General features: G+C 46.0%; 1 protein-coding gene across 5 annotated transcripts; it reads right to left on the reverse strand.

The window, feature by feature from the left end:
* Positions 1–5,860: 5,860 nt before the first annotated feature.
* Positions 5,861–20,809, reverse strand: ZNF789 (zinc finger protein 789). 5 transcript variants are annotated; one of them, XM_047714337.1, is made up of 7 exons: positions 20,502–20,684; positions 17,658–17,735; positions 12,525–12,651; positions 10,265–10,378; positions 7,964–8,997; positions 6,192–6,198; positions 5,861–6,097 (listed from the first exon to the last, which is right to left on the reverse strand). In XM_047714337.1, exons 2-7 carry the CDS (start codon positions 17,724–17,726, stop codon positions 6,066–6,068), a joined length of 1,383 nt encoding a protein of 460 aa, XP_047570293.1. In that variant the 5' UTR covers positions 17,727–17,735; positions 20,502–20,684; the 3' UTR covers positions 5,861–6,065. The 5 variants fall into 5 exon arrangements, with proteins under 5 accessions (XP_047570293.1, XP_047570294.1, XP_047570292.1 ...); XM_047714338.1 differs by having other exon boundaries at positions 20,535–20,674; XM_047714336.1 differs by lacking the exon at positions 20,502–20,684 and adding an exon at positions 20,737–20,809 and having other exon boundaries at positions 5,862–6,097.
* Between the last annotated feature and the right edge of the window lie 277 nt (positions 20,810–21,086).

Genomic DNA, 21,086 nt, shown 5'->3' on the forward strand with positions numbered 1-21,086 from the left:
ACAAGCAGGCAGAGAGAGAGGAGGAAGCAGGTTCTCCACTGAGCAGAGAGCCCAATGCGGGGCTCGATCCCAGGACCCTGAGCTCATGACCTGAGCCGAAGGCAGCGGCTTAACCCGCTGAGCCACGCAGGCGCCCCGAAAACTTGGTTTTTGATGAAAGTCCTCCCTAAACATTTTAAGTAAGCTTTGTGGGGGGGGGGGGAGGGGAGCTTTTGTGATATCACATAGCCTGAAGCACATTTTTTCCTATCAAAGGCCTCCTAACATATGAGACGGAAGGAAGTACTCTGGAGTGTCTCCTTGGAGGTGTCCGCAAAAGAACACCAAAGGCAGAAGCTCCTTCAGCACTTGCTTGTTCTGCTACCAACATTAACACTGGCATCATAAAATATTCCGTTCATCAAGTGCATCCCCAGACATTTTTCCATTTGACTTCCTAACAGCCCCATGAGTAAGTAGGGAGTTCCAGCATTCCCAAGTGGAGAGGAAGAAATGAACGCTCACAGCGGATGCTTTGGAACTTAGGTGAGCCGGAGCACCTGGGTGGTTGAGTCCATTAAGGGCCCCCATCTCGATCTCAGCCCGTCTCTTGACCTAAGGGTCATGAGTTCGAGCCCTGCACTGGGCTCCACGCTACGTGTGGGGCCTACTTAAAAGGTCAGGTGATGTGACTGCTTGTCCAGTAATCTGACCAGGACCCTGAGATCGTGGCCTGAGCTGAAGGCAGACACTTAACCAACTGACCCACCTAGGTGCCCCTATTATGGAGAATTTTTGACACATGCACAAGCATATTCTGAAGATCATAATCCAACTGAAGGCAAATACTTAACCATCTGAGCCATCCAGGTGCCGCCTGTTTTTGTTTTTAATCAAGGAAATAGAAGGACATTATTGGATATTTGGGAAAATAACAAGAAAAGAAATTACCCATAATCTACCACCCTGATCACCCGTTACTGGCATTTTGTCATTTTCCTTCTCATTTTTTTCTCTGCTTACCTCTCATGTAATGAAAATCATAGTGTTTATATTTTACATCTTTTAAATATTCTGTCTTAAGTATTTTATGTGGGTCTCATAACCTTTACACTTAACGGCTGCATGCATCATTTTACATCAAGTGGACTTAATGATGGAGCCATTTTCCTTTTATTGGAGATTTCAGGCGTTCTCCTCATTGTTGCAAGCAGTGCTGTAGTGAAGGCCTATGTAATTTTAACGTGATTTGCCTTGTTCTTTAGAATAGAAGGCTAGGGGGCGCCTGGGTGGCTCAGTGGGTTGGGCCGCTGCCTTCGGCTCAGGTCATGATCTCAGGGTCCTGGGATCGAGCCCCGCATCGGGCTCTCTGCCCAGCGGAGAGCCTGCTTCCTCCTCTCTCTCTGCCTGCCTCTCTGCCTGCTTGTGATCTCTCTCTGTCAAAAAAAAAAAAAGAATAGAAGGCTAGATTCCCAGAAGCAGAATTCCTTGGTCAGTGTGTGAGCTGGTACACTTTCCCAGTTTCTTTCCCCCAAAGCAAGTACCAAATTACATTCTATTCTGAGTGTCCTACTTTAGCCTTGTCAACTTTGCATCTTAATTTTCTTTCCCCCCAAATGTACAAAAACCAAAACTCAATTATTTGCCTTCCAGAACTCACTTCCTTGATCCTGGATGGGGTGGAACAGTAGTGCATGCCTTCTCCTTGGACCCTCCTTGGGACCAGCAGGAGGGACGGTGAGAGGGCTGGCCTGGGTGCCTTCAGGCTTTGGGGAGTCATGTGGAGAATGTTGCAAATTTCAGTGAGATTTCATATCTGGTACTGGGCTGAGACTGAGGAGATGTGTACATGGTGTCAGTTTAAATGGGCCACGAGCTGTACCTCCCTGGCGTTCTCCCCATGCTTACCAAGGTTATTTGCCCAGGGTCACAGAGGTGGTAAACGATAGAGTAGTAATGATAACATGGTACAGGTTTTGATCCCAGCGTTCTTTTCACTGGAGGAGTGCCACAAACTTAGAGCGGGCTGGCCTCTCTGTACTTCTAACTTTCCCTTCATTCTTCCCTTTCTCTTCCACCCTCCCTACACATGACTGTTGCCCACACTGCAATTTTCCACACAGATAGATGCCTTTGGTCAAGATGCTTCCTCTGCTAGTAATCCCAGCTCCCTTTCCCTGGACCCTAACGCACCAAATTAACAATGAGGAAGTCCACTCTTTTTTTTTTTTTAAAAGATTTTATTTATTGGGGCGCCTGGGTGGCTCAGTGGATTAAAGCCTCTGCCTTCGGCTCAGGTCATGATCCCAGGGTCCTGGGATTGAGCCCCACATAGGGCTCTGCACAGCAGGGAGCCTGCTTCTTCCTCTCTCTGTCTCTCTGCCTACGTGTGATCTCTGTATGTCAAATAAATAAAATCTTTTTTAAAAAAGATTTTTTTTTTTAAGATTTTATTTATTTACTTGACAGAGACAGAGATCACAAGGTGGCAGAGAGGCAGGCAGAGAGAGAGGAGGGAGCAGGCTCCCTGGCTGAGCAGAGAGCCCGATGTGGGGCTTGATCCCAGGACCCTGAGTTCATGACCTGAGCCGAAGGCAGAGGCTTAACCCACTGAGCCACCCAAGAGCCCCAGAAGTCCACTCTTATAAAACAATTTTAAAAGGTCAGTTCCTGGGCGCCTGGGTGGCTCAGTGGGTTAAGCCGCTGCCTTCGGCTCAGGTCATGATCTCGGGGTCCTGGGATCGAGTCCCACATCGGGCTCTCTGCTCAGCAGGGAGCCTGCTTCCCTCTCTCTCTCTGCCTGCCTCTCTGTCAAATAAATAAATAAAAATCTTTAAAAGGTCAGTTCCTAGTTATCCTACCCCAAAATATTTCCCTTACTGAGCTAACATTATCTACAGGCTTTGTCACTTATCATGCAAACTATTATATACAATAAGTTAATGTGTATAGGCCATGTCCTATCCCTGGACAGGAAAGGGTGAGTGTATTAGTCGGCTCTGAGGCAAAACAAAGGACCACAGAGCAGGTGGCTTACATAACACACATTTATTTTCTTGAAGTTCTGGAGGCTAGACATCTAAGATCAATGAGTTGTCAGGGTTGGTTTCTGTGGATGGAGAGCTCTAGAATTTCTTCCTCTTCAAAGGACACCAGTCTTTATTACCGAAGACTCTGCACTTAGGACCTCATTTAACCTCAGCTACCTCCTTAAAGGCCCTATTTCCAATTACAGTCACACCAGAGGTTAGGACTTCGGCGGATAATTCAGTCCATAACAGGCAGGAACAATGTTTCCAATCTTCACTTTCTCCCACCCATCTCACACAGCATTCTGTCCAACAAAATGGTAAGGCTAGATTTTTGTTAAAGTGTTAGAAGACCTGACGACCTAGGGGAGAGAGTGATATGGTCATTTGAATCTATTGTCCTAGTATGTCTTCATTTTAAACATTTCCAAGTTCTTTTTTTTTTTTTTTAAGATTTTATTTATTTATTTGACAGAGATCACAAGTGGGCAGAGAGCCAGGCAGAGAGAGAGAGGGAAGCAGGCTCCCCGCTGAGCAGAGAGCCCGATGTAGGGCTCGATCCCAAGGACCCTGAGATCATGACCTGAGCTGAAGGCAGAGGCTTTCATCCACTGAGCCACCCAGGCGCCCCAAACATTTCCAAGTTCTATTCTGGAAGGTCCTGTGCCCTGCTCAGGACTCAGAGGTCTCTAGGGCAGTGGCATAGAGTTAAAAGGGAAGCTCCTGGGACTCGGGGGTGGGAACCACAGCAGCACATGTGTGGGCACTCTCACTAACCCCACCAGAGAGTAAGGGACCAGAAGTTCATGAAGCATCTGAGGTTCCTTTAAGGGACGTGGGGCAGGGCTATCTACTAGGCACATACAGTGGGGTGGCCAGGCTGAGCTGGTGAGCCCATTTCCCACTGTGCTAACCTGGCAGGATTCTGAACAGTCTTTGGCAATCCCAGTGCCCCAGCAAGTGGTCACAATGGAGTGTGGGCTCGTATGACACAATGTGGCTTGAGAGCCCCTGTGGCCACTCATCGTGGATGCCCACATACTCCTATTGCCACTTCAAGTGGTTCGCCTAGAGCATCTGTTCTCTTCGGAACCCACCCTGATAATTCTAGTGGGCAAAAGGCTTATCATAATTGGGGCGCCTGGGTGTCTCAGCGGGTTAAAGCTTCTGCCTTCAGCTCAGGTCATGATCCCAGTGTCCTGGGTCGAGTCCCACATCGGGCTCTCTGCTACGCAGGGAGCCTGCTTCCTCCTCTCTCTCTCTGCCTGCCTCTCTGCCTACTTGTGATCTCTGTCTGTCAAATAAATAAATAAAATCTTTAAAAAAAAAAAAGGCTTGGGCGCCTGGGTGGCTCAGTGGGTTGAAGCCTCTGTCTTCGGCTCAGGTCATGATCCCAGGGTCCTGGGATCGAGCCCCGCATCGGGCTCTCTGCTCAGCAGGGAGCCTGCTTCCTCCTCTCTCTCTGCCTGCCTCTCTGCCTACCTGTGATCTCTATCTGTCAAATAAATAAATAAAATCTTAAAAAAAAAAGGCTTATCGTAATTGAGCTCCCCACTTTATTTTTAAAGTTTTTTTTTTTTTTTTTTTTTGACAGATAGATCACAAGCAGGCAGAGAGGCAGGCAGAGAGAGAGGAGGAAGCAGGCTCCCTGCTGAGCAGAGAGCCTGATGCGGGGCTCGATCCCAGGACTCTGAGATCATGACCTGAGCCGAAGGTAGTGGCTTAACCCACTGAGCCACCCAGGCGCCCCCCCACTTTATTTTTAATTGTCCAAGGCCCACTTGCCAGACTGTATGGCTTAGTTTAGCTATTGGCCACAGCCCAAGGGTAGCCTTTAGAGCATGCTTCTAGTTCTCCTATAGCTGAATGTATGCCTGTAGCTCAGTCTCCCCAGGCCAGACTGCTGATTTCCGAATCAGTTCTCAGCCACACAATGGAGAGCTGTCATCAGGAAACCAAGCTGCCATTTTTTAAATGTATGTATTTCTGGGGCGCCTGGGTGGCTCAGTGGGTTAAGCCACTGCCTTCGGCTCAGGTCATGATCTCGGGGTCCTGGGATCGAGCCCCGCATCGGGCTCTCTGCTCAGCAGGGAGCCTGCTTCCTCCTCTCTCTCTGCCTGCCTCTCTGCCTGCTTGTGATCTCTCTCTGTCAAATAAATAAATAAAATCTTAAAAAAAAAATAAATGTATGTATTTCTTTTTAAAGATTTTAAGGAATCTCTACACCCAACGTGGGGCTCAAACTTGCAACCCCAAGATCAAGAGTCACATGCTCCACGATTGAGCATGCCAGGCACCCCTATTTATTTATTTATTGCTTTATTAGGGAGCTTTATGGCTTCCATTTAGCAGTGGAGGGAAGCACTTTTGATAGGTTCCCGTCTCCCTAGGTTGTTTTAAGCGGGGCTTCTCTCTCAATGGCTTATTTCCCCCTTAGTCAGAAGTCAACTTTGTTTAGGTTCTTCTAGCCTGTTCATGCTGACCAGTACAAAATTATTGCTTTTTTTTTTTTAAGATTTTATTTATTTATTTATTTGACAGACAGAGATCACAAATAGGCAGAGAGGCAGGCAGAGAGAGAGGAAGGGAAGCAGGCCTCCTGCCAAGCAGAGAGCCCAATGTGGGGCTCCATCCCAGGACCCTGGGATCATGACCTGAGCCAAATGCAGAGGCTTTAACCCACTGAGCCACCCAGACGCCCCAAAATTATTGCTTTTTTTTTAAAAAAAAATTTTTTTTAAGATTTTATTTATTTGACAGAGAGAGAGAGATCACAAGCAGGCAGAGAGGCAGGCAGAGAGAGGGGAGGAAGCAGGCTCCCTGCGGAGCAGAGAGCCCGACGTGGGGCTCGATCCCAGGACCCTGGGATCATGACCTGAGCTGAAGGCAGAGACTTTAACCCACTGAGCCACCCAGACGCCCCAAAATTATTGCTTTTTGAAACCAATATACAATCTGTTGTTATTTTCCTCCTGCGAGGCTCAAGATTCCTTAATTTTCTGAGGTGCCACTTCCTTTTCCTCAATAGAACTTTGTTTTTATGTGTTGGGTAAGAAGTCATAGAATTGGTAGGAGTAAGAAAGTAAAATCAAGAAGAAACTAGAGGGGATTTATAGGAGAGTATCCAAATAGCAGCAGTTTATAATGCAGACCTAGGATGATGTTTAGGATATTAGAATTTCAGGGGCACCTGGGTGGCTCAGTGGGTTAAAGCCTCTGCCTTCGGCTCGGGTCATGATCTCAGGGTCCTGGGATCGAGCCCCACATCGGGCTCTTTGCTCAGTGGGGAGCCTGCTTCTCCCTCTCTCTCTGCCTGCCTCTCTGCCTATTTGTGATCTCACTCTCTGTCAAATAAATAAATAAAATCTTTAAAAAAAAAAAAGGATATTAGAATTTCAAATGGGTTTCTTGTATTGGTAGCTGCAGGGAAGAGTCATATGGTCAGCTCAACCCATGTAACCTGAACGTAAGAATGTGCTTGAAATAACTGGAAGCAAAAGGGCTAGGGCTCCTCGAGGACTACAGTCGACACTTTCTGAGCACAAGCAACTCACTTGTGAAGAGAAGAGGTGTTGAAACACTGGCAGGAGAGTATGGAAGAGACAGCAGAGAAGCCCACTGATAAAGCAGCTGCCACGGTGAATGAATGCAGAAGCCCATGGCAAAACTGAAAACAAGTGTAAAATGTAGGCCTCAGAGATATTCCACCCAAGGGGAGAAAGGATCATGTTTGTGAAATTCCCACCAAGCATTAGCTGGGGCCTGCTCCCACAATGTGATTACCCTACAGAGCAGTGGCCTTTTGTGGTTTTGGAAAAATCCTGCAGACGGAGAGACACACGGTGCAAGTCAGATGAAACCCAACAGAGGGAGTAAGCAGAGGGCGGGCAGGCCAACAGCATCTGCTATCAACAATTGACTTAGAATTCTCAGTAGAATCTAGTAGCACACTAATTTTAGTTTATGGATAAATTTTAGTGAGTTTTTTAAAGCAGGCTCCCCACACAAAGTGGGGTTTGAATTCACGATGTCTCAGCCAGGCACCCAAATTTTAGTAATTGGTAATCTCACTAGTTACTTGTGAGTGGCCTTTATTTTACTTTTAAAAAGTTAATGTAGGAAAAAAAAAAAAAAAAAAAAAAAGTTAATGTAGGGCGCCTGTGTGGCTCAGTGGGTTAAAGCCTCTGCCCTCGGCTCAGGTCATAACCTCAGGGTCCTGGGATCGAGCCCTGTATCAGGCTCTCTGCTTGGCAGGGAGCCTGCTTCCTCCTCTCTCTCTCTGCCTGCGTCTCTGCCTACTTGTGACCTCTCTCTCTCTGTATCAAATAAACAAAATCGTAAAAAAAAAAAAAGTTAATGTAGTATCAGGTAATTTTTCTACATAAAACCAAGAAAAGTATCTTTTTACACCTTTCTTTTACTTAAAAACATTTTTCCCGGGGCGCCTGGGTGGCTCAGTGGGTTGGGCCGCTGCCTTCGGCTCAGGTCATGATCCCGGGTCCTGGGTTCGAGCCCCACGTCGGGCTTTCTGCTCGGTGGGGAGCCTGCTTCCTCCTCTCTCTCTGCCTGCCTCTCTGCTTACTTGTGATTTCTCTCTGTCAAATAAATAAATAAAATCTTTAAAAAAAAAAAAAAAAAAAAACATTTTTCCCCCAGGGGTATGAGAAATAAGAAAAGTACTCCTACATCATTCATGATCCGTCAAATGGTCTCGAGGCTAAGGAACCACAAAGTTTTTATGCCTCCCTTCCGCCTGGACTTGAGATGATGAAGGTATAAGGAGCTTAAGGGAGTCCAAACACAATAGCCTATTTCATGTTCTATTAATTCTTGATTCCAGCAAGAAGGTTAGCTACAAAAAGAGGGCTCCTACAGCAAAACCATTTCAAATCCTGTTTATTAATTTTCATAAAACAATGAGTTACATATAATTACAAGAGTGCTAAGTTCTGGTCTTCCAATGGTCTTTTTCCAGTTAATGTCACATTGATATCTCTGTGAGTACCCTGATGCTTAATAAAGCTTGTGCGCCAGATGAAAGATTTTCCGCATTTGTCACATCTGTAGGGCCTCTCTCCGGTATGAATGACCTCGTGGCGATGAAGATTTGCCTTAAAACTAAAAGTTTTTCCACATTCTCTACATTCAAAGAATTCCTCCTTGGTATGGGTTCTTTGATGCTGAATGAGATCTACACTCCGGCTAAAGGACTCTCCACATTCGCCGCATTTGTGAGTGTTCTGTTTGGTATGAATCTGTTGATGGCTCAGAAGGGTCGAATGCCGACCAAAGGCCTTTCCACATTGGAGACATTTGTGGGGTTTTTCTCCGCTGTGGGTTAACTGATGTCGAATAAGGGTTGAATTCTGACTAAACGTTCTTTCGCACTCACTACACTTATAGGGTTTTTCTTTGGTATGAATCCTCCTATGTTCAATAAGATATGCCATCTGACGGAAAAATTTTCCACAGTCATGACACTTATATGGCTTTTTCTGAGGGTGACACTGTTTATGGACAGCAAGAGTAGACTTCTGCTTGAAGGCTTGCCCGCATATGTCGCATTCAAAGGGATCCTCTGACGTGTGAATTCTTTGATGTCGAACGAAATTTGCCTGACGCCTGAAGACTCTTCCACATTCAGTGCATTCATAAGATTTTACGTTTGTAAGAATTTGCTTGTGCCGCAAAAGCAATGATCTCTGATGGAAAGGTTTTCCATACTCCTCGCATTTGCCCTGCTTCTTCCGTGTTTGAGCATTCTGATCTTGACTAAGGTGAAGGTTTTGAAGGAAGTCCTTGTGGCATTCATCACCAAGAGTAGGGAATGCACGTCTGTAAAGGTCCCCCAATTCACTACATTTATGTAACTTTTCTGCAGGTCTCTTGGCCATTGTTTGCTTTACCACTGATGTCTTACAGGACTCTGAATCTTCAGAAATTTTCTGTTTTGGAGTTGGCTTTTTCATCCTGCATCTGACTTCAGAACCTAACCAATAAAAAGAAAACATAGAAATGACCTGTGTACTGCAGAAGGAAAAAAAGAGAAGCCAACAGTGTGTGCTATCAGACACTCAAATGAAGCTAAAAAGTGCTCACTTAGTTATTACATCATCTGGCTAAAGGGGTCAAAATTCTGATTTTCACAGGACTCCTGGCTTCAATAGCAGAAAGAGTTCTGGACATCAACTACCCAACAGAAAATGCACAAGTGTGTGCCAGAGAAGTGAGAACGGAACAAACCCATCAACTCCATTGGAAAATAACTTACTCTGGGTACTCAGTAGTGTCACATAAGTGTAGAAAAGGCGTCTTATACTTTCTCAATAAGCAGGTTTTCAATAGTTCTGGGAGAACAACTCCTTAAAAATGGGCAGTGTAAGACAGAATAGGAAAGGAACCAGAGGGAAGTAGATACAAAAGCCAAGAGAATATGGCAGTGGTTCTCAACCAGCGGTGATGTTGCCTCCTGGGGGAGAGTTGGCAATGTCAGAGGACCTCTCTGGTGGTCACATCTGGGGTGGTGCTACTCAAATCTAGTGGGAAGAGGCCAACGATACGGCTAAACATCCTACAGGACACAGGACAGCCCCCCACAATGAAGAATTATCCAGCCCAGAATGTCAACAGAGCAGAGGCTGAGAAACTCTGGAGGAGAAGGATATGGAAAAAGGCAGAAGCAGCAATCAGGACACAGTAAGTAGGAAAAAAGCAGATATGTCAAGAAACACCATGGGAATGTGAAAAATAAAATGGAAAGCAAAGGAACAAGAGAAAACAGAGAGGAAGGAAAAGTAACGAGGGTAGAATAAGGCATATCTAGTTTGGCATTAAGAGCCCCCGGAGGGGCTGCTTCAGAGAAGAAATCTACTGTAATGAATGAGCTTGGCAGACTGGAAATCGAATCCCAACTCTCAATCTACTGTGTGACAGAGATCTGAATCTTTTCAAAGTTTATTTATTTACTTTTAAGTCATCTCTGTGCCCAACGTGGGGCTCAAACTCATGACCCCAAGATCAAGATCTGCACATTCCACCGACTAAGCCAGACGGGGGCCCCTGAATCTTCAGTTTTTTTGTCTGGAAAATGGGACTAATGGTCACATGTACTACTTTCAGAGGGCAGCAGGGATGAAAAAGTGGGAGGAGATACACCAAACCCCAGGCTCAATCTCTGGGGCACACAAGGGGTTTCATTAATGTGGCTTTCCTGCCTCTTCAGGATTTCTACTCAACTGGGCCTTCTCCTCACCCACCTGGGCAAGCACTACTGGAAGCCTTCCTAGTCCCGGCTCTTGGCAGATCCAGGATCCACGGTTCTTCCCACTGCTCCAGCAGGCAGATCACCTCAGGTTTGGGAAACTGAAATCCTACTCATGGAGAAGTAAATGGAATGTGGTTAGTGAGTCAGGGAGAGATGTCCTGGTGCTCAGCTTAACGCCCTTGGGTCTACAGTGGCAAACAGATAAGGATAATAATCAAAAGGGCTGGTGGGAATAGAATTCTGTCCAGTCTTTCTTTCTGACAATCTGACAATCTTTAAGGAAAGCCTCAACAACCATCACACTCTTAGATGTGGTCATTTCACTCTTAGGGATACAGCCTACAGAACAATTAGGACCAAGATGAATGGACCAGAGCTGTTCAGCAGAGTTGTACCAGCGCAAAGCTGGAAATAAAGTAAACATCAACAGGGCATGTAAATGCAATGAAGGCAAAAGTATTAGGCAGATACTAAAAATCCATGTGTTCAAGAATATTAAAATAGGAAAATGTTCCCTATAGGTTTTAAAGCAGAATGCAAAACTCATGTGAAGTACAATCCAATTTTTTTAAAAACTATGCATGTGTATGTCTATGTACATAAGTATACATCTATATGAAAATACAAGGAAAAAGTCCAACCAAAATGTTAATGGGGATAATTTCTGGGCAGTGGGCCTGCAAAGGATTTTTATTTCCTAATCTGTTATTGAAAAATCATTGGGTAATACAGAGAGACTTGAAAGTGCCCATACCCTTTAACACCAAAATTCTGTATCCTGGGGAATAGTCAGAAATTTATATGAGGATTTATGGTCGGAAACATCCATTCGAAAATTATAATACAGAAAATGATGACTTTATAAGCAAGCCAACAACAATAAAAAAAAAAAAACCCCAAACTAAATACCCCCACATGGGAAAATGATTAAATATTACAGATCATACAATAGAATTACATTACGGTCATTTACTGTATTTATGGGGGCTTTTAATAGCATCATGAAATGCTGATGCTATAATGTTAAGATTTAATGGAATTACAGCATTATATGAAGAATATGTTCGGCTACATTTTTTAAGAGCATAGGGGGAGAAAAACTGGAAGGAAATATTCCAAAATATGAACAGCGTTATCTCTGAATGTTCTCCCATCATAATTTCCTGTACCTTCTGTGTATTCAAGTCTGCTCTTATAATGCCTTTAGAAGGAAAACAGACATCAAAAACTCCAGAGGTGGGTGGACAATCCCACAAGAGGTGGTCAAGACTGTGGCAAGACTGTTAGTGTGGAGGTCAAATCTGTGGCTCCAGAAAGAAAGCTATTTGTTGAAGAAATGCTGCCCCCCCCCCCGCCCCCAGAGGAGACTGCACTGGAATAAGACAAAGGCAGGCTCCCCAAGGGAAAAAGCAGTGAAGTTTCAGATATGAAGTCAGTTAAGAGTCATTTCTTGGACCCCTGATATTTCTGCAATAAGGAAGGAACCCATTTCCAGAGAGAAGACTGAAAAAGACGTTTCAAGAGAAAAGAAGCTAACTTTTAGAATCCAATCAGCCATAATCTTTTCAGCTCCTACAGGTCTTTTTTTTTTTTAATATCCCATTTATTTATTTGACAGAGAGAGATCACAAGTAGGCAGAGAGGCAGGCAGAGAGAGATAGGGAGAAGCAGGCTCCCCGCCGAGCAGAGAGCCCGATGTGGGGCTCGATCCCAGGACCCCAAGATCATGACCTGAGACGAAGGCAGAGGCTCAACCCACTGAGCCACCCAGGTGCCCCATTGTACAGGTCTTATAGATGTGGAGGAGGCAGAGCATTAAGTGGATTAAGCATCTCTGACATCTAAACCAAAGGAAACTATTCATTGCCCACAATCCCTTATTTGAAAGCTCTGAGGCCAGGCATGTTTCAGGATTCAAAATTTTTTCCACATTTTAGAAAGATGATGAGTGTGTCTATTTTTTATCATGTACCGCCCCCAACAGGGGTTGGAGCTGTACCCTTAATCAAACACAGTGATATTTCTGATGCTTAACAGATACAAAGACCAAGTGGGAAAAATAAGGATGAGACATAGCTTCCTGGAGGAAGAGATCAGGTTTGACCACTTGATGACTTTACAGGTTGGGTCTTGCAGCCAAATGAGTTACGTTAAAAACTAGTTTTTGGAGTTTCTCTGATTTTGGAATGGCAAGTAAGGGACTGAGGACTTGTGTAGACACTCAGAGTCAAATCTTCAAGCCGAGTCATTACCCAACAAGATCATGTTTCTGTAATTCTCCAGCATCACATCTCTGTAGAGGTCCTTCTGAGCCCAGTCAAGTTTGTTCCACTCTTCTCTGGTGAAATACATTGCCACATCCTCAAAGGACACCAGCTCCTGAAAACAGAGACTAACTATAGGCTCAAATCATACAATAACTTTGTGAGCTATCACTATGATTCTATAGGTGAGGTTTGAGGCCGTCAAGTGACTCGGCCAAGCTCATTCTTTCTTCTCTATTAGAGTAGACAAACTTTTTCTGTAGAGGACCAGAGGGTAAATATTTTAGGCTTCCTAGGCAATTTGGTCTCTGCTAGGATTATTCTGCACAAAAGCAGCAGGAACAACAGGTAAGTGGATGGGCATGGCTGTGCTCCAGTAAAACCTCACCACCAGGTCCAGGTCAGTTTGCTGACCCTGCTCTCATACAAGACCACCTTTAACACGGAATATGTTTCTGCCCTGGGTCCCCTGGAAAAGAGATGACACATTCAAATAAGGTCACTGAAGATCAGTTAGCATGCAGGCTGTTCAAAAGGAAGGTGCTTCGTGGAAACCAACAAGGCCGGCTCTCATGGGGAACAATCACCCACCCCGTCTGAAGGGGAAGAAGGTAGGGGAGGGTTACTGGAATCTAGAAGGTTGTTGGAGAGGAAGCAAGACTGGGGCTATGCGGCCTCTGTCATCCCACAGCCCGGCAGGCAGGGAGCTGTTCCCACAGACCACCACCTTCCTCCAGGTTTCTGGCCCCCTGACCCCCTCCACCCCATTGTCAAAATCCAACCGGAAGCCAGAGGGCAAGAGAACCCACTGATGGCTTATAAAGTTCAGCCTCCGAGGGCACAGACCCAAGTAGGGGAGGCTGAAACATACAGCAAAAGTGGGCAAAGAGAGACTATTTAGTACAATATATACGGTAGAAGTTTCCATTTACACGCGTGTTGGTAGAAGTTTCCATTTACACACGTGTTCAACTCAAGTGGGTGGAGAACAGAAGGCGCCTCACACTACTGCAGCCTTTGGGGCAGAGGCCAGGTGTCTGCCCACCACACTCTCTTCCCTTAGGAGAAACGGTGTAGCCTGAGGGGCTATCTGAGCAGGGAAAGGACATTCAGTAATAGGAAATACCACCACCACCCGTCAGGAAACCGACACCAGAATTCCCAAAGTACAGGGCCCTTCTTTCCTCCCTACCAAGCCTGACTTTCAGAGTTACCATTTCAAGCTCCCTCCCACCACCATCCCAAAAGTCTCTCCTTCTACCAGAGCTGTCCTGCTGGTCTCCTCAGCTGACATTCTCTGCTGCTGCATGAGTGTGAGCAAGCACTGAGGAATAAAATGGCTTCATCTCCCCCAGTGTAATCTCTATACATTCAGTTATATGGCCTTTAATGTTGCCCCAAACTCTCACCCTCCTATTCCTCCCCAGGGTCTTCTGTACCTTTACTACCCTCAATCTTTCAAGAAACACTGGGCACCAGTAAGTTGTTAGCCTTTAAGCCATAGGCCAGCAATAAAGGTTCCAGCTCCTGCTGAGGCCACAGGATACAGCTATTCAGGCTGTGCACTGCTCAAACCTACAGCGCACCATTTATATCACAGTTGTGTGAATGGGATCTCTTGGAGTTGCAACCTGCACAATCTGTATGATTCTATAGTAGCCCAGGTACCTGCTTAGGGAATGGACCATCCAGGGGGAAAGATGGAGTCAACACGGTAACAGTCCAGTGGGAGGTACTCAGAGGGGCCTAGGAGGACATGTGCTCACCACACCACTCCCTTCCAGAAGTCATTGCCAGTTAGGTCCCAGGAAAGACCCCAGAGGGCACATGCTCCCTAATTCACTCCCCCGCCATCCCTGCCAGGCATTACCTACATTCTCACTCAACCCTTTCTCTTTTCCCTCAGCGAAAGAAGCTGTCCTCCTAGCAATCCTTCCCCTTCTGCCTCAGTTTCCATTCCCTCATGTCTCCCCCAGGGTCTTAATCCAATGATGAGGACTCTTCCTTTTCTATATCTTTACTCTCTTTCCCCTGTGGTGCTGTGATTTTTAACAAGAAATATGTATTTAGCGGCACTGGTTGGCTCAGTCGGTTGAGCATCTGCCTTGGGCTCAGGTCATGATCTCGGGGTCCTGGGATTGAGTCAGGCTCCCTGCTGAGTGGGGAGTCTGCTTCTCACCCTCTTCCTCTCCCTCTGCCCCTTCTCTCCTCTCGTGCACGTGCTCTAATAAATAAAATCTTAAAAAAGAAATATAGTTTTAATTTTCATCCTCATTTCTGGCACAGAACTCCTAAAACCCTTGGAATTCCTAAGGGATAAGAGCAGGAGCCTCTCTTTATGTTTGGTCTTTTGTCCTTGGGTTTAGAAATAGCTCCAGAGGTGAAAGGAGAGTCTCCACATTCATCACAAATTCCTTCCACCACACCTGAGTTTATGTTAATGAGGTGATCTTTAGAAAGGCCCCAAGGATGGCAGGCTGGTTGCCAAAGGATTAAAGTGTTTGAACCACCCCCCATTTCAGAGCAGGGAGAGGGTCTGGAGATCCAATCAGTCAAAAGGGCAATGATTTACTCAATCAAGCCCATGTAATGAGCTTCTATAAAAACACAAAAGAGGGATGGCTGGTTGGCTCAGTTGGTCTAGTGGCTGCCTTCAGCTCAGGTCATGATCCCAGGGTCCTGGGATGGAGTCCTACATCGGGCTCCTTTCTCAGTGGGGAGCCTGCTTCTGCCTCTGCTTGCTTGTGCTCTCTCTTTCTGACAAATAAATAAATAAATCTTAAACACACACGCGCGCGCGCGCACACACACACACACACACACACACACACATGAATGGGGTTTAGGCACCTTCGGGGTTGGCCAGTGCGTGGAGAGCTGGGAACATGGCATACTCAGAACATGGAAGCTCTTGCCCCTCTTCTGTCTGGCTGTTCCCAAGTCACAGCCTTTTATAATAAACCTAGTAAAAGCTAGTAAAAGTAAACAATGTTCTTGAGTTCTTTGAGCCACTTTGGCAAATTAATCAAACCGCAAAAGGGGTCATGGGAAGCTCCAAATATATAGCCAGTCAAGGCACAGGTGTGTCAACCTGGACTTAAAACCGGCGGTGGCAGAAGTGGGGGGAGGGGCAGCCTCATGGGACTGAGCCCTTACCCCATGGGGTCTGATGTAAACTCCAAGTAGAAAGTGTCAAAACTGAGTTAAATTGCAGGTGTCCCTACCCCACTAGTGTCACAGAATTGTTTGATGTGTGGGACAAACCCCAGCATGTCTGGTGTCCTAATGTGGCATGAAAGGAGAAAGCAGAGAAACACAGGAGTGTTTTTCCTAAACACTCACTCCCCACACTCCTTCCCCTTCATCAGCAAAAATGCCAAAACTTCTTTTTTTTTTTTTTAAGACTTTATTTATTTAGGGGTGCCTGGGCAGCTCAGTGGGTTAAAGCCTCTGCCTTTGGCTCAGGTCATGATCCCAGGGTCCTGGGATCGAGTCCCGCATCGGAGGGGGGTCTCTGCTCAGCAGAGAGCCTGCTTCCTCCTCTCTCTCTGCCTGCTTCTCTGCCTACTTGTGATCTCTCTGTCAAATAAATAAATAAAATCTTTAAAAAGACATTCCTGTGTCTGCATTCCTGTCTGATTTCTGCTCTCTCTCCTTCCCTTACCGAACCAGCTCCTAGGATAAAACTACTCTCACATCCAGTCGCTCCATAAGTCAACCTCTGGTTTAGGCCTCACCACACATCTGCAACAGCTATTCCCCTGCCTACTTGGGATCACAGGGACAAGTCATGCTATTAATGTAGGAAGTCGGAGAGTTTCACAAAGAGGAGTTTTTAGTTCAGTCTCGAAATACAACTATGTGAGTTTGCCTGTGTATGGAGAGAGCAGGCTATGCGCAGGAATGGAGGAACAGAAGAGCACCTCGGGTTCTCTGGTGGGCAGGGCAAGCTGGGGACGAAGCCGGGGAAGCAGGTAGAGCCTAGGACTCCTCAGAAAGTTCAGACACGCTGGAGCAGTGTGGTCGAACTGTAACAACTCGAATTCCCTCCCTCTTGTCCAACCTTCTTCCAAAATCGTTGCCATGGCTTCCTAACTTGTCTCCCTTTTTTTTTTTTTAAATATTTTATTTATTTATTTGACAGAGAGAGATCACAAGTAGGCAGAGAGGCAGGCAGAGAGAGAGGAGGAAGCAGGCTCCCTGCTGAGCAGAGAGCTCATGACCTGAGCCAAAGGCAGAGTCTTAACCCATTGAGCCACTCAGGCGACCCCTGTCTCCTTACTTTTAAATGCAGCTTTTTAGAATCACCCTCCATAATGTTACAAATTCAGTAAGTAAGCTTCCTTGTACCCTTTAGTATGCCCAGATCAGAATTTATCCCTGTAATGCAAGAGTCTGTTTACATATTTACCTTTCCAAAAATAACAAAAACAAAACAAAACCAAAAATAAAAAACAAAAAACCTGTAAACTCCTTCAGAAAGTTTATCTCTTAGCACAAAGGATAATATCTGATACACAGTAACACTCACTGACAGAAACAATGAACAACTATGATAACATATCTAAAATTCGCAGAGTGGGGGCTCCTGGGGTGGCTCAGTCGTTAATCGTCTGCCTTCGGCTCCAGTCATGATCCCAGGGTCCTGGGATCAGGCCCCGCATCGAGCTCCTTGCTCTGCAGGAAGCCTGCTTCTCCCTCTCCCACTCCCCCTGCTTGTGTTCCCTCTCTCGCTGTGTCTGTCTCTGTCAAATTAATAAATAAAATCTTTAAAAAAAAAATAAAATTCAAAGAGTGTTTAAAATAGAACTAGATACTATGTAAAGTATTATTGACCTATTTGACTAAGTGCCTCACTTAATTCTCACAACTCTTGGTCATAGGCAGTATCATCCCATTTACAGATAAGTAAACTGAGGCCCAGGGAGCTTATGTAACTTGCTGACAACAAAGCCTGGATTTGAACCTGCCTGACCCCAGAGTTCAGGCTCTTCACACCCCACCTTCCAGGAAGGAAAAATCCCCAAATTAATAAAGATGGCTCAACCTGAACAAAGGAGTCAAAGCCATTGCCTGGCTACCGGGACTATCCTGAGGAAGGGGAGGAGAAGCCCAGCTCACCTTCCACCCAGCTGTCAGGAATACAGCCTCCAAGTCCGGGTCTCCAAGATGGGGCAGGACTGCTGCCATCAGGCTGGACTGAAGGAGAAAAAAAGATAATGAGTAAGGCCAGTTGTAATTTAAGTCTCTCTCCCCAGGCAGCCCTGGGACAGGGAATTCCAACTGGCCAAACACACCTGAGCCAGTATACAGTCACCATGTTTGGTGCTGAAATAGATAAAAATGAAAGGAGCTGTTAGAATGGTCTCTTTAAGGAACTTCTGAAGTTAGCTCAATTTCCAAAGCTTTCTCCCAGGGCTCTGCCCTCCCCTTCTCCCTAGAATATGTTCTGTAGCACCTCACTGAAAGACTGCATACACAAAGGGACAAGACCATAGGCAAGAACAGAACTCTGACCCACACCTTTCAACAACCAGCCCAGAACCCAAGTTACACCCAACACAGCAACCAGTCCAAACCAAGATCAGGTCAGTAACTGCCAGCTTATCCTTAATTCTGACTTCCTTCCTACAACTGAGGACCAACAGAGAAAGCCAATTACACTCCCCTACCCAAACACATAGGATGTTCTGCTTCTATTTATTGAACCTACCTCCAGCTTTCTCAAGCCAACACCCTCCACACTGGGCACATCTGAGTTATCCATTTCTGTCCGCCATAAACCTTACCCCTGCCTGCCTTTGGGTCTCTGCCAAGCAAGGGTTGGTAGCTCACTCCCTTGCTACCAGGATCTGATCATTCCAGATCATTCGCAGGATCTGAATGAAGAGCCTTTGCTTGTTCTTGTTTTAGGGGATGGGGGAAGGTGTTCATGTATTTCTATATCCTACAGGATTAACTCAGAGAGTTATAAAAACAACTTTAAGGCGGTTAGAGATTTCAGGCTACATATTACAAACACAGAAGCAATCATTGTCAAAAGAATATTCAGAGAGCTTTACTTGACATGAATATTTATTAAGAAATATACAGCAAACAAGGATACTTCAAAACTGAAAGCATGGGGACGCCTGGGTGGCTCAGTTGGTTAAGCCGCTGCCTTCGGCTCAGGTCATGATCCCAGCGTCTTGGGATCGAGTCCCACATCGGGCTCCTTGTTCTGTGGGGAGCCTGCTTCTCCCTCTGCCTCCGCCTGCCACTCTGTCTGCCTCTGCTCGCTCTCTCTCTCTCTGACAAATAAATAAATAAATAAATAATCTTTAAAAAAAAAAACAAAAAAACCCTGAAAGCATGAAGAGGCTGAGCTCTCAGCAGCCACCGCTTAGTTCATAAAGCATAAGGTGTAGCAGAATATGCCACCCCATAATTATCTTGAGCTACAGGCACTTGAAAAGCAGCAAACAGAGAAAGCCTTTCTCTGAACTCCCCTTATCTGCCTAAAGACCGATCCTTGAAAAGGAACTCAATTGTCATAAATTCCCCTCCCAGGAAGATAGACTTCTGTCACAGGAGATGAGACTAGATGTTGACACCATCCCCAAACTGTCAGAAGCCATCAGGCCTCCTGTCTGCTCTTCTGAGGACCCCTTCGTCTTTTCTAAAACTCATTTATTCTCCTCTAAGAGGCCTACATCCTCTCTCCCCTTTCCCGATTAAGAGGGTATTTAGGACTGAATTTTTTTTTTTTTAGATTTTTAAAATTTATTTGACAGACAGAGATCAGAGAAAGAGAGAAGGAAGCAGGCTCCCTGCTGAGCAGAGAGCCTAATGTGGGGCTGGATCCTAGGACCCTAGGATCATGACCTGAGCTGAAGGCAGAGGCTTTAACCCACTGAGCCACCCAGGCGCCCCTTTAAAGATTTTTTTAACTTATTTATTTTTAGGCCTGAATTCTAACCCACTGCAGGAGTTACTCATTTCTCTGTATTTCCTACCCATACATATTAATAAACTTGTTTTTCTCTTAGTCTTTTATTGCTGGGATCTCAGCTAAGAATGGAGTAAGAAAATTATTTCTCTACCTCTACACACGAAATGAGGAAGTACCTTGCTTTTTATTGTGACTGTTTACTATAAACTTACAATCCTTCTAGACTAAAAAGCACTGCAGAAGCTTACTTGTTTTTAGCTAATTGGCTAGGAAGCTACAAGGTCACCATGACATGAAGATAGCTTAATTTTCCTAAAAGAAGAGTCAGCATTTTGGGGAAATTAGGATAGCTCAAGTTTTGATTCCACAGCTTGGGGTGGTTGGCCTGGGGGTATATCCAAACTGTGGCCTCTACTTTGGTTTTTCTTTGACATTAGAAACTCAACATCATTACTCTCTGGGAATACACAAGTGATGGGACAGAGGTGATTTTCATTTTGTTTTTTTTTCCTTATGCTTTTCTGGCCACCGGTGAACCTTGCTTTCTGTGAGTGCATTTTTAAGAAAGTCTCTCACACCATTCACGTTCCCTAAAAATATTATTTGGAAGATGCTCTGTCTTTTAAGCAAGGAGGCACTCCAAAAAATGTCACTGACCAACGACTTCAAGATTGGGGAAGGGACCTCAAACCTTTCATTATCTAAACTATCTGTCTACCGTGAACATGGTGCATTTGGAAGCCAGAATCTTAAATGCCACTTCTCAATAATGTGAACTCCTGAGACGTCCAATCACATCTGCTTTTCGCCTACAACCAAACCAAACCAAACCACAGCATTCACCAGCCTCTCATTCATCCGACTTGCTCTTCCTTACACCACGGAAAATATTCACAAGTTGACATCTTCAGGAAGACGCTCCGTAAGTGCCCGGCGCCCTCCCCTGAGGGTCTCTCGAGCCCTAACACCTGCCGTGGAGGGGCCATTGAGGCTTCGCCCGCGCTATCCGCCCCCTAGCTCCTCTCCCCCCACACCTGCTGCGCTCCTCTGACCCTCCGCCGCTTCACCTCCTCCAGGAAGTCCTCAGGGTCTACCTGCAGCAGCCATAGGGGCCGGGCTCCCCTCTCGAGGTTCCCGACCGGACCCGCGATGCGGTCGGCGCCCCTCCAATGACCGCCCCCCAACCCGAGAGCGCGAACGCGGAAGAAACCCGTCCCACTCGCCGACCCTCATTCGAGCGCGGAGAGCCCCGCGTCTCGCCCCGCGTACCTTCTAGGAAGCGCGGAGGCTTCGGAACTCATTGGTCAGGTTCAGAGAGCTGCAGCCTCCAGTCTCACGCACCCGCCGCTGCGGTAGGGGCCAATCAACGGCCTCAGAGGGCGCCGGGTGAGCCACGTGACTCCCAGACCCCGCCCCGCCCGGTTCCCGCCCAACGGAGCAGTCCTGAATCTCCAGTAAGAATCACCTGAGGGCTCTAAAATTCCACCACCGAGACACCAATTGAATCAGAATTTCTAGGAATGGGTCCTCGTGCAGCTGGGTATTTTAAAAGCTCCTCTTTTGAGTGTAGTGTACAGTGACCAACTTTTTAGAGCGCTAACCCTGGACGCAGTCCTACC

The sequence above is a fragment of the Lutra lutra genome, chromosome 18 (genome assembly GCF_902655055.1).
Source record: "Lutra lutra chromosome 18, mLutLut1.2, whole genome shotgun sequence".
NCBI classification, from domain to species: domain Eukaryota; kingdom Metazoa; phylum Chordata; class Mammalia; order Carnivora; family Mustelidae; genus Lutra; species Lutra lutra.